Below are 12,921 nucleotides of genomic sequence, written 5' to 3' on the forward strand. Positions count from 1 at the left end.
TGCAGGCGGGAGATGAGAGGGCATTTTGATCTGTATCAGACCATTTAGGCATTCAGCATTTTTAAACAAAAGTGAGTTGTCTTCTAGCAGTTTTGGTAGATTCAAACAGATAGCATTGCAGTGAAATACGTGTCGTTAAACTTCTGTGTCTTAGAGAAGATAATTTAATTTGCAACCTACTATAGAAATTACAATAATTAATTTCACAATAAATATACCTACAAATGTGGTGTGTTTAAATTTATTTGAAAGAAAAAATACATTTTGCATTGAATTTTGAATATGAACAACAAGCTACATATATTTGATGGTCCCTATGTTTGGACAGAGCATTGACATGCACCCACCCAGGTCCCAGAGGAGGCGTCCTGGTCCACCCTATCCCATCCTGGGGATGCTCGTCATCATAACACAGGCAGCGGAACCTGCTCCTCCTTCTCTCCTTGATCCCATTCCGTCAGCAGCTCTGAGGACACCTCCGTAAACAGACGATCCCAGTCCCAACCCACGTCCTCCTGATAGATAGATAGATAGAGAGAGAGAGAGAGAGAGAGAGAGAGAGAGAGAGAGAGAGAGAGAGAGAGAGAGAGAGAGAGAGAGAGAGAGAGAGAGGAGAGAGATCGAGAGAGAGACAGAGAGAGAGAGAAAGAGAGAGAGAGAGAGAGAGAGAGAGAGAGAGAGAGAGAGAGAGAGAGAGAGAGAGAGAGAGAGAGAGAGAGAGAGAGAGAAAAAGAGGGAGGAAGAGCAGATGAAGAAAAAGAGGGAGAAAGAATAAAGCGAGGAAAATAATAGAGGGGGAGAAGCAGAGCAAGACAGAGCGAACATCCCAGGGAAGGTGGGAGAAAGATAGTAGAGCGTGTTAATGCACACATCATAAATCTTGATTACCTAGGAGAATGGAAGGCAACCTCCCCTGGTGCTTCAGAAACAGCTGGACACCCCCCTCACAGGGAACACAGCAGCTATATTTACAAAAAAACTCACTCACCTCCCGCACCTCCTGCTCTGGAGCCAAAACCTTGGTGAGGAGCTTCAAGTCAATCTCCCCATCCTAGGGAGAGGCATTGACCTTATGAGAACACCCTGTCAGAGAGAGGGGATTGATATTGGATGCATCCTAAAAGGACCTCCTTAAAAGGCAGGCTGGGTAATCTATTACAAAGAAAAATAAATGAGCAGTTGAAACCTGGCTGTGTGTGTGGGGCCCATATGAGTTGTCTTACCAGGGTCTGGAAGGCAGAGTACTTCATGAGGTCATTGTCCAGATCTCTGTATGTCATTACCCGGTTCACCTGGATGCTGAGGAGAAGAACAAACACTAAGTAAACAAAAATCCTATAGTAGACGTGCTATACTAAATGTTGGCATGCTTTTCCTCATTAGAGGCTGTCTATTCAAATACAGTAGCCACTACCTGCATCAGTAAGATATCACCAGACCAATCGACAAACTGTATCATAGTACAGTACAACTTGCAAGTATAACTCTGTGAGACAGATAGCTTCTCAGAAGTTTAGGGTAGTGCTTACAGGGCACGGAGAGTTCATAAAGGACAGAGAGATCAGGAGATGGGCGCCAAGTGGTAACCGCCTCAAATTGAAACCCAGCTGCTTATCTGTAGTTGGAATTAAGAGGAGGGCTCTGAAAGTGGCGAGGGCCTAGCAGTGCATGCCAGTCCTACTTACTGCACATTACACGCTACATTGCCCCCTCAATAAGTTCAATGTGGATATTATCTCGTACAGAGCGGGCCCCAGCCTAATAACCCCTGCCGCTGTCATAGCCGCGCTACATAGCGGACACATGTCGGCACATCTCTCACTGCCCTGTAAATCAAGGGCCCCACTAGTAAGGGCCCCGCTAACAGCCGTGCATAAATCACACCTTAACTGTTATTTCTGCATAACGGCCCAATATGCCAAGACACCTTCATTACCATGATGAGAGGAGGCAAGGTAACAGTCAAGACACCATCTAAGACCAGTGTATTAGTATCTTTAACTCTCCTTGATGTTAAAATGTATCCCAGGTACTGTACATGGCACTGAGGATGGGCTGGGTCTGTAACCCTCCAGAGGTATCTGAACTCAGCTGTCAGGTCCTATTAGGTCACTTCAGAGACATGAACAGTTATGCAGCCAGTGAGGGTGAGGAGGCATGTCTGTATTCACAAGACAGACCAAATGGATACACTTCATCAACTCTGAAAACAGAGTGATGGGATACCATCTAGGAGTTTGAGTAACTGGAGTCAACTAAAGGGGAGGCTGGTGTTGTTTACAGTACCTTGGAGGAGCAGCAACTTGCATGGTAAGGTCTTCCTCTTGTACTTCATCAAGGTCTGGGATCACTGGTATATCTTAAACACAACAAAACATACAGAACATATCAATATCTCATCAATGTCACCCTCTCCATTATTTAGTCATTCAATCTGTACATCTAAAGTGTTAAGCAGCAGCATACCACTGCATACCACTGCTGGCTTGCTTCTGAAGCTAAGCAGGGTTGGTCCTGGTCAGTCCCTGGATGGGAGACCAGGTGCTGCTGGAAGTGGTGTTGGAGGGCCAGTAGGAGGCACTCTTTCCTCTGGTCTAAACAAAGATCCCAATGCCCCAGGGCAGTGATTGGGGACACTGCTCTGTGTAGGGTGCAGTCTTTCGGATGGGACGTTAAACGGGTGTCCTGACTCTCTGAGGTCATTAAAGATCCCATGGCACTTATCGTAAGAGTAGGGGTGTTAACCCCGGTGTCCTGGCTAAATTCCCAATCTGGCCCTCAACCATCACGGTCACCTAATAATCCCCAGTTTACAATTGGCTCATTCATCCCCCTCCTCTCCCCTGTAACTATTCCCCAGGTCGTTGCTGCAAATGAGAACGTGTTCTCAGTCAACTTACCTGGTAAAATAACGGTAAAAATAAAAAACTGAGACGCAATAGTGGTCAATCACATAAAAACTGGACATGGATTACAGAAACACTCATTTCAAAGATACAGTTTGCTTTGTGTTTAGTATGACCGTTTGTGTGTGTTTGTGTGGGTATGTGTGAGTGTCTCAGAGTAAATTGGCACCTGATTCATCCCCTCCCTCTCTCCGTAGAGCTGCCCTGTCACAATAGCCAGGCGGCCATGAATATTCAGGAGGCCAGGCAGCAGCTCTTCCTGCTGCGAGAGGAGCGCTGGCCAGGGGCTCCCCGGAAAGCACCCCCCGCTACCCCAGCATTTGGGTCCTGTCAGCGCCGCCCACCCCCAGGACCCGCGGTGGCCGACCTCCGTGACCACTCTGCCACTCGGACCGGGGCGGCATCCAGCCATGTGCAAGAGTATTTGCTGGCGGGCCCATCTGTGTGGGGTCGGAAGTCACGGTGCGGCCTGGCAGGGGCTGCGGTGCCAGGAGCCACCAGCCCGCTGCTCAAACAGTGGGAACTCGCTTTAATTGGCAAAACGCAACAGGACAGAGGATGGCTCCGCTCCCAAGAAGGACAGGGCAAACTTTCACAGCACTTTTGTTAGAGTGGGCGAAGGTGTGTGTGTGTGTGTGTGGGGGGGGGGGGCAGACAGACTGAGGAAATAGGATGAATATTGAAATGTTAAAGACATTTAAATGCACCTGTATAATTCATATGAAATTAATACATGCATTATACCATGCTAGAAACAAACATTACAAAATATGAAATAGATGAACTACAAGTATATTACATCATATTTGAGGGAAGGTGGTCTCCGCTACTTCCACAACTGAAAACAATAAATTCATACTTGTGCAAACTTGGCCATTAGAGTTGCCTGTCAACATCAAAGTCACAGAAATCTATCTAATCCTTGTTGCCATGTAACAACTCTAAATTAGCAACAAAAAAACAGACAGAAACAACTCATGTGCACTCAGAGGAGAGGTCTGATTTGCTGTTGTTTTGTCTCTTAATTCAATACTGGTTTTGGTTGAAGGCAATTGAAAAGTGCAGCTACATTTCCTTCTGACTTCCTCCAGACAGACAGTGTGCTAGGTGTCAGTGGAGAGGCTGGGAGAGAGCAGGGGAGCGGGAGGGAGAGAGGGAGCAGGAATGTCAGTAATCTCTGAACACAGCGCTGCACCCTGAGGGGAAAATCAATAGTGGAGCTAGATAGAGGCCAGGAGATGGGAGGCACGATCTGATGGGAGGAAATATCTGTAGATCTGTCACTATACCTTCAAAATACTTCTTAGAAAATACACTGTTGGTTGCAAAATACATATTTTCTCGGAGGGTTAGTCTACTATTCTCATATAACAGTTAAGCAAATATTTCAGCAATGACAAAAGAAAAAGTTAAAAAGGAAGTTATTTATGTTCCTAGAATGAGCTAAATGAGCAAAACGATTAAGGTTATGAAGGATTCATCAGTTGAAGGAAACAGAAAATAACCCCAGCAACTTTACACAGATAACAAACATCATCATCAGTTGATAACTAATTCCGTTCTCTTTTTTTAATTAAATAAAATTTAAAATGCCACACTCGTTTAGCCGCTGACAAGATTCATCTGTGTTTCTGATATCCAAATAAACGCAAGCGCGGGTATTTCATATTCATGAGGCCTCGGTGACACTTTGTCCTCTCATTTACAAAGTACAGTGTTCAGCAGAATCCATCCCCTCCGGACCCCCAATCAAATTTAATGGTCTTAGCGCAATGACATCAAAAAGCCTCGCTGTCCAGCTCTTTGCAAATAGCTTCCTGGGTTGTTTCCCCCTCCACTCTCTCAGCCAATAATGCACTATTAACACTATTCTACGAGAGTTCAACGTGAAGCAGCAAGGGTTAGGTTCTCTATATGCAAACACTTTACTTGACACCCAGTGTCATAACATGTTATAATGTCATAACAGCTGACATAACTTCTCATAACCTGTCATAATTTGGTCATAACACAGTCATGACCCATATACAGTACCAGTCAAAAGTTTGGACACACCTACTCATTCCAGGGCTTTTCTTTACTTTTACTATATTGTAGAATAATAGTGATGACAACTAAATGAATGAAATAACACATATGGAATCATCTAGTAACCAAAGAAAAGTGTTAAACAAACCAAAATATATTTTATATTTGAGATTCTTCAAAGTAGCCACCCTTTGCCTTGATGACAGCTTTGCACTCTTGACATTCTCTCAACCAGCTTCATGAGGTAGGCACCTGGAATGCATTTCAATTAACACCTGTGCCTTGTCAAAAGTTATTTGTCGAATTTGAGTTAATGAGTTTGAGCCAATCAGTTGTGTTGTGACAAGGTAGGGGTGGTATAAAGAAGATAGCCCTGTAGATCTTGTAGAATCTGGCCTTCATGGTCGAATTGCTGCAAAGAAACCACCACTAAAGGACGCTAATAAGAACAAGACTTGCTTGAGCCAAGAGACACAAGCAATGGACATTAGACCGGTGGAAATCTGTGCTTTGGTCTAATGAGTCCAAATTTCAAAGTTTGGGTTCCAACCGCCCGTGTCTTTGTGAGACGCAGAGTAGGTGAACGGATGTGTGGTTCCCACCATGAAGAATGGAGGAGGAGGAGGAGGTGTGATGGTGCATTGCTGGTGACACTGTTGGGGATTTATGTAGAATACAAGGCACACTTAACCAGCATGGCTACCACAACATTCTGCAACAATACATCATCCCATCTGGTTTGCGCTTAGTGGGACTATAATTTGCTTTTCAACAGAACAAGGACCCAAAACAAAACTCCAGGTTGTGTAAGGGCTATTTGACCAAGAAAGAGAGTGATGGAGTGTTGCATCAGATGACCTGGCCTCCACAATCACCTAACATCAACCCAGTTGAGATGGTTTGGGATGAGTTGGACCGCAAAGTGAAGGAAATGCAGCCAACAAGTGCACAGCATACAGTTGAAGTCGGAAGTTTACATACACCTTAGTCAAATACATTTAAACTCAGTTTATCACAATTCCTGACATTTAATCCTAGTAAAAATTCCCCGTCTTAGGTCAGTTAGGATCACCACTTTTTATTTTAAGAATGTGAAATGTCAGAATAATAGTAGCGAGAATAATTTATTTCAGCTTTTATTTCTTTCATCACATTCCCAGTGGGTCAGAAGTTTACATACACTCAATTAGTATTTGGTAGCATTGCCTTTAAATTGTTTAACTTGGGTCAAAGGTTTCGGGAAGCCTTCCACAAGCTTCCCACAATAAGTTGGTTGAATTTTGGACCATTCCTCCTGACAGAGCTGGTGTAACTAAGTCAGGTTTGTAGGTCTCTTTGCTCGCACACGCTTTTTCAGTTATGCCCACACATTTTCTATGGGATTGAGGTCAGGGCTTTGTGATGGCCACTCCAATACCTTGACTTTGTTGTCCTTAAGCCATTTTGCTACAACTTTGGAAGTATGCTTGGGGTCATTGTCCATTTGGAAGACCCATTTGCGACCAAGCTTTAACTTCCTGAATGATGTCTTGAGATGTTGCTTAAATATATCCACATAATTTTCCTCCTCATGATGCCATCTATTTTGTGAAGTGCACCAGTCCCTCCTGCAGCAAAGCACCCCCACAACATGATGCTGCCACCCCCGTGCTTGTTAGAGCTGCTAGGAGTACTGGGTGGAGGAGTCAAGCGCAGAGAGCAGGTATTCAAGAACGTGGATTTTATTTCCTGTAGACAGCGAAAACGATCATGCTCAAACACACGGGCGCATGAAAATACCAGTCCAAACACACAGGACTAAGCTGTCCGGAAAATATAGAATCCACATAAAATCCAACACCAAATAACAGAGAACAAGCCCGCACAAAAGCCAGCGGGCCTACTGCCCTTAAATAGCCTACCCACAAAACTAAACTCAAAACAGGTGCACCCAATCAGCCCAAACTAACAGAAACAAAAAGGGAATCGATGGCAGCTAGTAGGCCGGTGACGACGAGCGCCGAGCGCCGCCCGAACAGGAAGAGGCACCATCTTCGGCGGGATTCGTGACAGTGCTTTACGGTTTGGATGGTGTTCTTCGGCTTGCAAGCCTCCCCCTTTTTCCTCCAAACATAACGATGGTCAGTATGGCCAAACAGTTCTATTTTTGTTTCAACAGACCAGAGGACATTTCTCCAAAAAGTACGATCTTTGTCCCCATGTGAAGTTGCAAACCGTAGTCTGGCTTTTTTATGGCGGTTTTGCAGCAGTGGCTTCTTCCTTGCTGAGCGGCCTTTCAGGTTACGTCGATATAGGACTCGTTTTACTGTGGATATAGATACTTTTGTACCTGTTTCCTCCAGCATCTTCACAAGGTCCTTTGCTGTTGTTCTGGGATTGATTTGCACTTTCGCACCAAAGTACGTTCATCTCTAGGAGACAGAACACGTCTCCTTCCTGAGCGGTATGACTGCTGCGTGGTCCCATGGTGTTTATACTTGCGTACTATTGTCTGTACAGTTGAACATGGTACCTTCAGGCATTTGGAAATTGAGTTTTAAGGTAGGCCTTGAAATACATCCACAGGTACACCTCCAATTGACTCAAATTATGTCAATTAGCCTATCAGAAGCTTCTAAAGCCATGACATTTTCTGGAATTTTCCAAGCTGTTTGAAGGCACAGTCAACTTAGTATATTTAAACTACTGACCCACTGGAATTGTGATACAGTGAATTATAAGTGAAATAATCTGTCTGTAAACAATTGTTGGAAAAATTACGTATGTGTCATGCACAAAGTAATTGTCCTAACCGACTTGCCAAAACTATAGTTTGTTAACAATACATTTGTGGAGTGGTTGAAAAACGAGTTTTAATGACTCCAACCTAAGTCTATGTAGACTTCCGACTTCAACTGTATGTGGGAACTCGTTCAAGACTGTTGGAAAAGCATTCCAGGTGAAGCTGGTTGAGAGAATGCCAAGAGTGTGCAAAGCTGTCATCAAGGCAAAGGGAGGTTACTTTGAAGAATCTAAAATATATTTTGATTTGTTTAACATTTTGTTGGTTACTACATGATTCCATATGTGTTATTTCATAGTTTTGATGTCTTCACTATTATGCCACAATGTAGAAAACAGTAAAAATAAAGAAAAACCTTTGAATGAGTAGGTGTCTCCAAACTTTTGACTAGTACTGTATTTATACCTGTTGTTACATATATTGCATTATTTTATGGCTGGTACATAAGAGTGTCAAAAACCACATATTTTCAAATAAGTTTTTCCCTGCCAAGAAGTGTCCTTCCTTTCTTTTGTTGTTGTATTTCATTATTTGTCATGTTTTTTTCTTCATATTTCAAATAACTTGTAGAAAATAGATTTTATGACACTGTCAACAAGCATTATGACCATCCTGTGTCACTTTACTTGGACTAAGAAAATACACTTTAAGACACTGTCAAGAAGCATTTATGACCATCATAATCATATACGCCAGATAGACCTATCACGTACATGCTCTTATATCAGTCATCAGTAACAAAGAGGGTGTCTTGTCCTGCTCCTGAAATCTGCTCCTGCATTCATCCGTCTTCAGCAACAGGGCACTGGGGTAGGGGCATGTCTGACATTAATCTGTGCGCAATTACAATGGTAATGGAACATGGTACATTTTTTAAATATATATATATAGGTGTACCTGTGGATGTATTTCAAGGCCTACCTTAAAACTCAGTGCCTCTTTACTTGACATCATGGGAAAATCAAAAGAAATCAGCCGTTGACATGGTTATGATCGTGGTTATGATCGTGTCATAACGTGTTATGACGCTGGGTGTCAAGTAAAGTGTTACCCAAACTCTATTATTAAGTGACATTTTTTTTTAAACATTTTAAAATGAGCTTCATATTCAACCTATTACTGGACGTCAAGAGAGTATTAATAGGAGCTGCAAACAAGCTGCCGTTTTTCTTTCTGAAGGAAAGGGCAACGCCATCAGAAAGAGACGTCTGTTCCCAGCACTGCTGGCACACATTACCTGATACATTTCCTCCGTTCCCCATTGCAGCCTGGACATCTATCAAGGTTGCTTTGTCTGGCGGCGACTGGGCAAAGCCTATCCTTATTACACGGTCATGGCGAGTTTCCTCGCTGAAGCATGTAAATATCAAAAGGGGATAATTTGCTGTGAATGTAGACATACTCCCAGCAGGCACGCCGCAGTCAGCGACTTTGGGGACACCTCCACACATCACCAGGCAGGGTTGCTATAATCTAAGCAGGGAGGCTATGGGATGATTACCTAGGCACGGACTACATTTGAAAAGCTTATGGGACAATATTCAGCAGATCACTGACTGAGAGAGAGAGACAGAGACAGAAAAGAAACAGATTGAGAACAGATTAGTGTGTTTGTAATGGCAGTTCTTTGCAATGAGACTGGCAGGGGACTGAAAGCCAGCCAAGGGGGAGAGGGGGAAAGGGCTAGCCCTCTCTCTCTCTGCTTCTAGCCAGTGGACATAAGGGATAGGGTAGGGGACATAATCAAGATCGGAGGGGCTATCTCACTAACCCTCAGCACTGCAATTTCCACTGCCCCAGCCGCCGGCACTGTATTAAGAGGTGGCCCTCCACTGAGGAATTATCTTTCCAGCTGCATTTGCTGGGTAAGAACGGTACCACTGGGGTCTCAGCACAACTGACCCTTTCAGGTAGGGTGTGTGTAAGCATGTGTGTGTGTGTGTGTGAATGTGATTATGACTGTGTGTGTGTGTTATCTTGTGAGCAACATAAAAGCATTGTCAAAAACGTTTATTACCATTTGTTATAATCGTAAAAACAAAACAGAAGAACAATGAAAAATGAAAAAGGCTTTGTAAAAACAAATTGGCCATAAAACTAAAAGATGTCAAATGTTCACATTATTTTGTAAATCTAATTCCAGTATTGAAGTTCATAACATCTAAACCTACAACATCTAGAAGATGAAACGTGCAAATACACTTTATTAGGATTCTAAGCACGTATAGTGCATTCGGAAAGTATTCAGACTCCTTGACTTTATCCACATTTTGTTACGTTACAGCCTTAATCTAAAATTGATTAAATTGCCATTTTTCCTCATCTACACACAATCCCACATCATGTCAAAGCAAAAACACATTTTTAGAAATGTTTGCAAATGTATTACAAATAAAAACAAAAATACCTTATTTACAGAAGTATTCAGACCCTTTGCTATGAGACTGGAAATTGAGCTCAAGTGAATCCTGTTTCCATTGATCATCCTTGAGATGTTTCTACAACTTGATTGGAGTCCAACTGTGGTAAATTCATTTGATTAGACATGATTTTGAAAAGGCACACACCAGTCTATATAAGGTCCCACAGTTGACAGTGCATGTCAGAGCAAAAACCAAGCCATGAGGTCGAAAGAATTGTCCGTAGAGCTCCGAGACAGGATTGTTTCGAGGCACAGATCTGGGGAAGGGTACCAAAACATTTCTGCAGCATTGAAGGTCCCCAACAACACAGAGACCCCCATCATTCTTAAATGGAAGAAGTTTGGAACCACCAAGGCTCTTCCTAGAGCAGGTTGCCCGGCGAAACTGAGCAATCGGGAAAGAAGGGCCTTGGTCAGGGAGGTGACCAAGAACACGACGGTCACTCTGACAGAGCTCCAGAGTTCGTCTGTGGAGATGGGACAACCTTCCAGAAGGACAACCATCTCTGCAGCACTCCACCAATCAGGCCTTTATGGCAGAGTGGCCAGACGGAAGCTACTCCTCTGTAAAAGGCATGACAGCCCCCTTGGAGTTTGCCAAAAAGCACTTAAAGACTCTCAGACCATGAAAAACAAGATTCTCTGGTCTGATGAAACCAAGATTGAACTCTTTGGCCTGAATGCCAAGCATCACGTCTGGAGGAAACCTGGCACCATCCCTAAGGTGAAGCATGGTGGTGGCAGCATCATACTGTGGGGATGTTTTTCAGCGGCAGGGACTTGGAGACTAGTCAGGATCGAGGGAAAGATGAACGGAGCAAAGTACAGAGAGATCCTTGATGAAGCCCTGCTCCAAAGCCCTGAAGAGCTCAGACTGGTGCAAAGGTTAACCTTCCAACAGGACAACGACCCTAAACACACAGCCAAGACAATGCAGGAGTGGCTTCAGAACAAGTCTCTGAATGTCCTTGAGTGGCCCAGCCAGAGCCCAGACTTGAACCATATTGAACATCTCTGGAGAGACCTGAAAACAGCTGTGCAGCTATGCTCCCCATCTAACCTGACAAAAATATCTACAAACCTGCTTTTGCTTCGTCATTATGGGGTATTGTGTGTAGATTGATGAGGGAAGAAAATATATAATCAATTTTAGAATAAAAGGCTGTAATGTAACAAAAAGTGGAAAAAGTCAAGGGGTCTGAATACTTTCCGAATGCACTGTAAATCCACAGAAGAGGGCTATAATGGTGGGTAGGTGTTTCATTAAGTATGAGAGTAGTAACTACAGCCGCAGACACAGTGCTTCTGTTCCTCATCAATATGTCAGTTTAATACCTCAAAGAAAACCTCCTTATACAACGCCATCCAGCCCGGCCATTGGCATGTACAGTGGGGAGAACAAGTATTGGATACACTGACGATTTTGCAGGTTTTCCTACTTACAAAGCATGTAGAGGTCTGTAATTTTTATCATAGGTACACTTCAACTGTGAGAGACGGAATCTAAAACAAAAATCCAGAAAATCACATTGTATGATTTTTAAGTAATTAATTTGCATTTTATTGCTCTTATTAAGTTCTGCTTTTCTGATGTATCAAATACTTATGTCATGCAATAACATGCAAATTAATTACGTAAAAGTCATACAATGTGATTTTCTGGATTTTTGTTTTAGATTCCGTTTCTCACAGTTGAAGTGTACCTATGATAAAAATTACAGACCTCTACATGCTTTGTAAGTAGGAAAACCTGCAAAATCGGCAGTGTATCAAATACTTGTTCTCCCCACTGTATATAATATAACTTCTTAAATAATCAGGGGCTCACCACTCCTATCTTTGCTAAGGCAATTTCACCCTTATTTCCCCTGGTGCTTTGCTCCGAAAAATGGAACAATTATCCCAAGCCGTGCTTTGTTGAAATGTCTACTCTGACATTGTTTGTGATGCGGAGAACCAGGCCCTGAGGTGACCGAGTCAGAGGCTAGCGTTGAGCGTTTACCGCTGGTTCAACGCTCTGAAGCACCTGCCCCAACATGTAGATGGGTGTGTTAGTGTGTGTGTGTGTGTGTGTGTGTGTGTGTGTGTGTGTGTGTGTGTGTGTGTGTGTGTGTGTGTGTGTGTGAAACGCTCAAAGGGAAGAGACACTTAAATCCTGCTTCAGCCACTGAATAGGATAATTCATTTAGTGAATACTGTATTTGAGGTCTGTTATGGACTGTGAGTGATGTGATTGAATGAGGGGATAACCAGTGATCAGCTACAGTTCTCTAAACTTACCAAATTAACATATTCACCTGTCACTTTCATCTAAACGATTGTGTTCTCTGGTAAATTTTGGGTGTCTCACAGTAGGTGGTCAGAAGCAGATTTGCTACAGAGGATTCCTCACTAGCACTGAGAACAAATATGTTGGGAGTGTTAAAGAAAGCGATAAGACGAGAGGCAGCTTATCTGCTCTATTTTGGATGAATGTGCTGTGGAGGGACTGGAGGACTTAGCTCTGCCCGCCAGAAGAGACACGGAACTGGGATACAAGGGTGCTCTCACCTCCTTCATCATCCGAGCCCTGGGGGGTTTGTGGTCGAAGGCGTCGGCTGCAGAAACAGGAAGTGGGAGAGTATGAATTATTGAAGGCTTTCAGTGGTGAGGTCATCACAGGGAGCCAGACTTAGACCGGGCTGTTGTGCTTTGATGATGGGCCGGTTTCTGTGGGCTGAGTGAGGCTCTAGATCAGCCTGATAGGAGGCTTGCTCTGCCTCTGTCTGTCTGCTGCAGACTGA

The 12,921-nt window shown here is 43.5% G+C and overlaps 1 protein-coding gene across 4 annotated transcripts in view; it reads right to left on the reverse strand.

Moving 5' to 3' along the window:
* Positions 1–225: 225 nt before the first annotated feature.
* The window catches only part of LOC139530820 (Intraflagellar transport protein 43 homolog), a 31,154-nt gene continuing 18,458 nt past the window's right edge, over positions 226–12,921 (reverse strand). For 2 of the 4 annotated variants that reach the window (XM_071327548.1, XM_071327547.1), the window contains exons 5-9: positions 12,689–12,735; positions 2,287–2,359; positions 1,224–1,299; positions 989–1,051; positions 226–515 (exon numbers count right to left, since the gene is read on the reverse strand). In XM_071327548.1, coding sequence (XP_071183649.1) covers positions 405–515; positions 989–1,051; positions 1,224–1,299; positions 2,287–2,359; positions 12,689–12,735 — 370 coding nt within the window. In that variant the 3' untranslated portion in view covers positions 226–404. Of the gene's footprint in view, positions 516–988; positions 1,084–1,223; positions 1,300–2,286; positions 2,360–12,688; positions 12,736–12,921 lie in introns of all 4 variants that reach the window. The other 2 variants (XM_071327550.1, XM_071327549.1) reach the window with 1 other exon arrangement.

Source organism: Salvelinus alpinus, chromosome 9, assembly GCF_045679555.1.
Source record: "Salvelinus alpinus chromosome 9, SLU_Salpinus.1, whole genome shotgun sequence".
Classification (NCBI taxonomy): domain Eukaryota; kingdom Metazoa; phylum Chordata; class Actinopteri; order Salmoniformes; family Salmonidae; genus Salvelinus; species Salvelinus alpinus.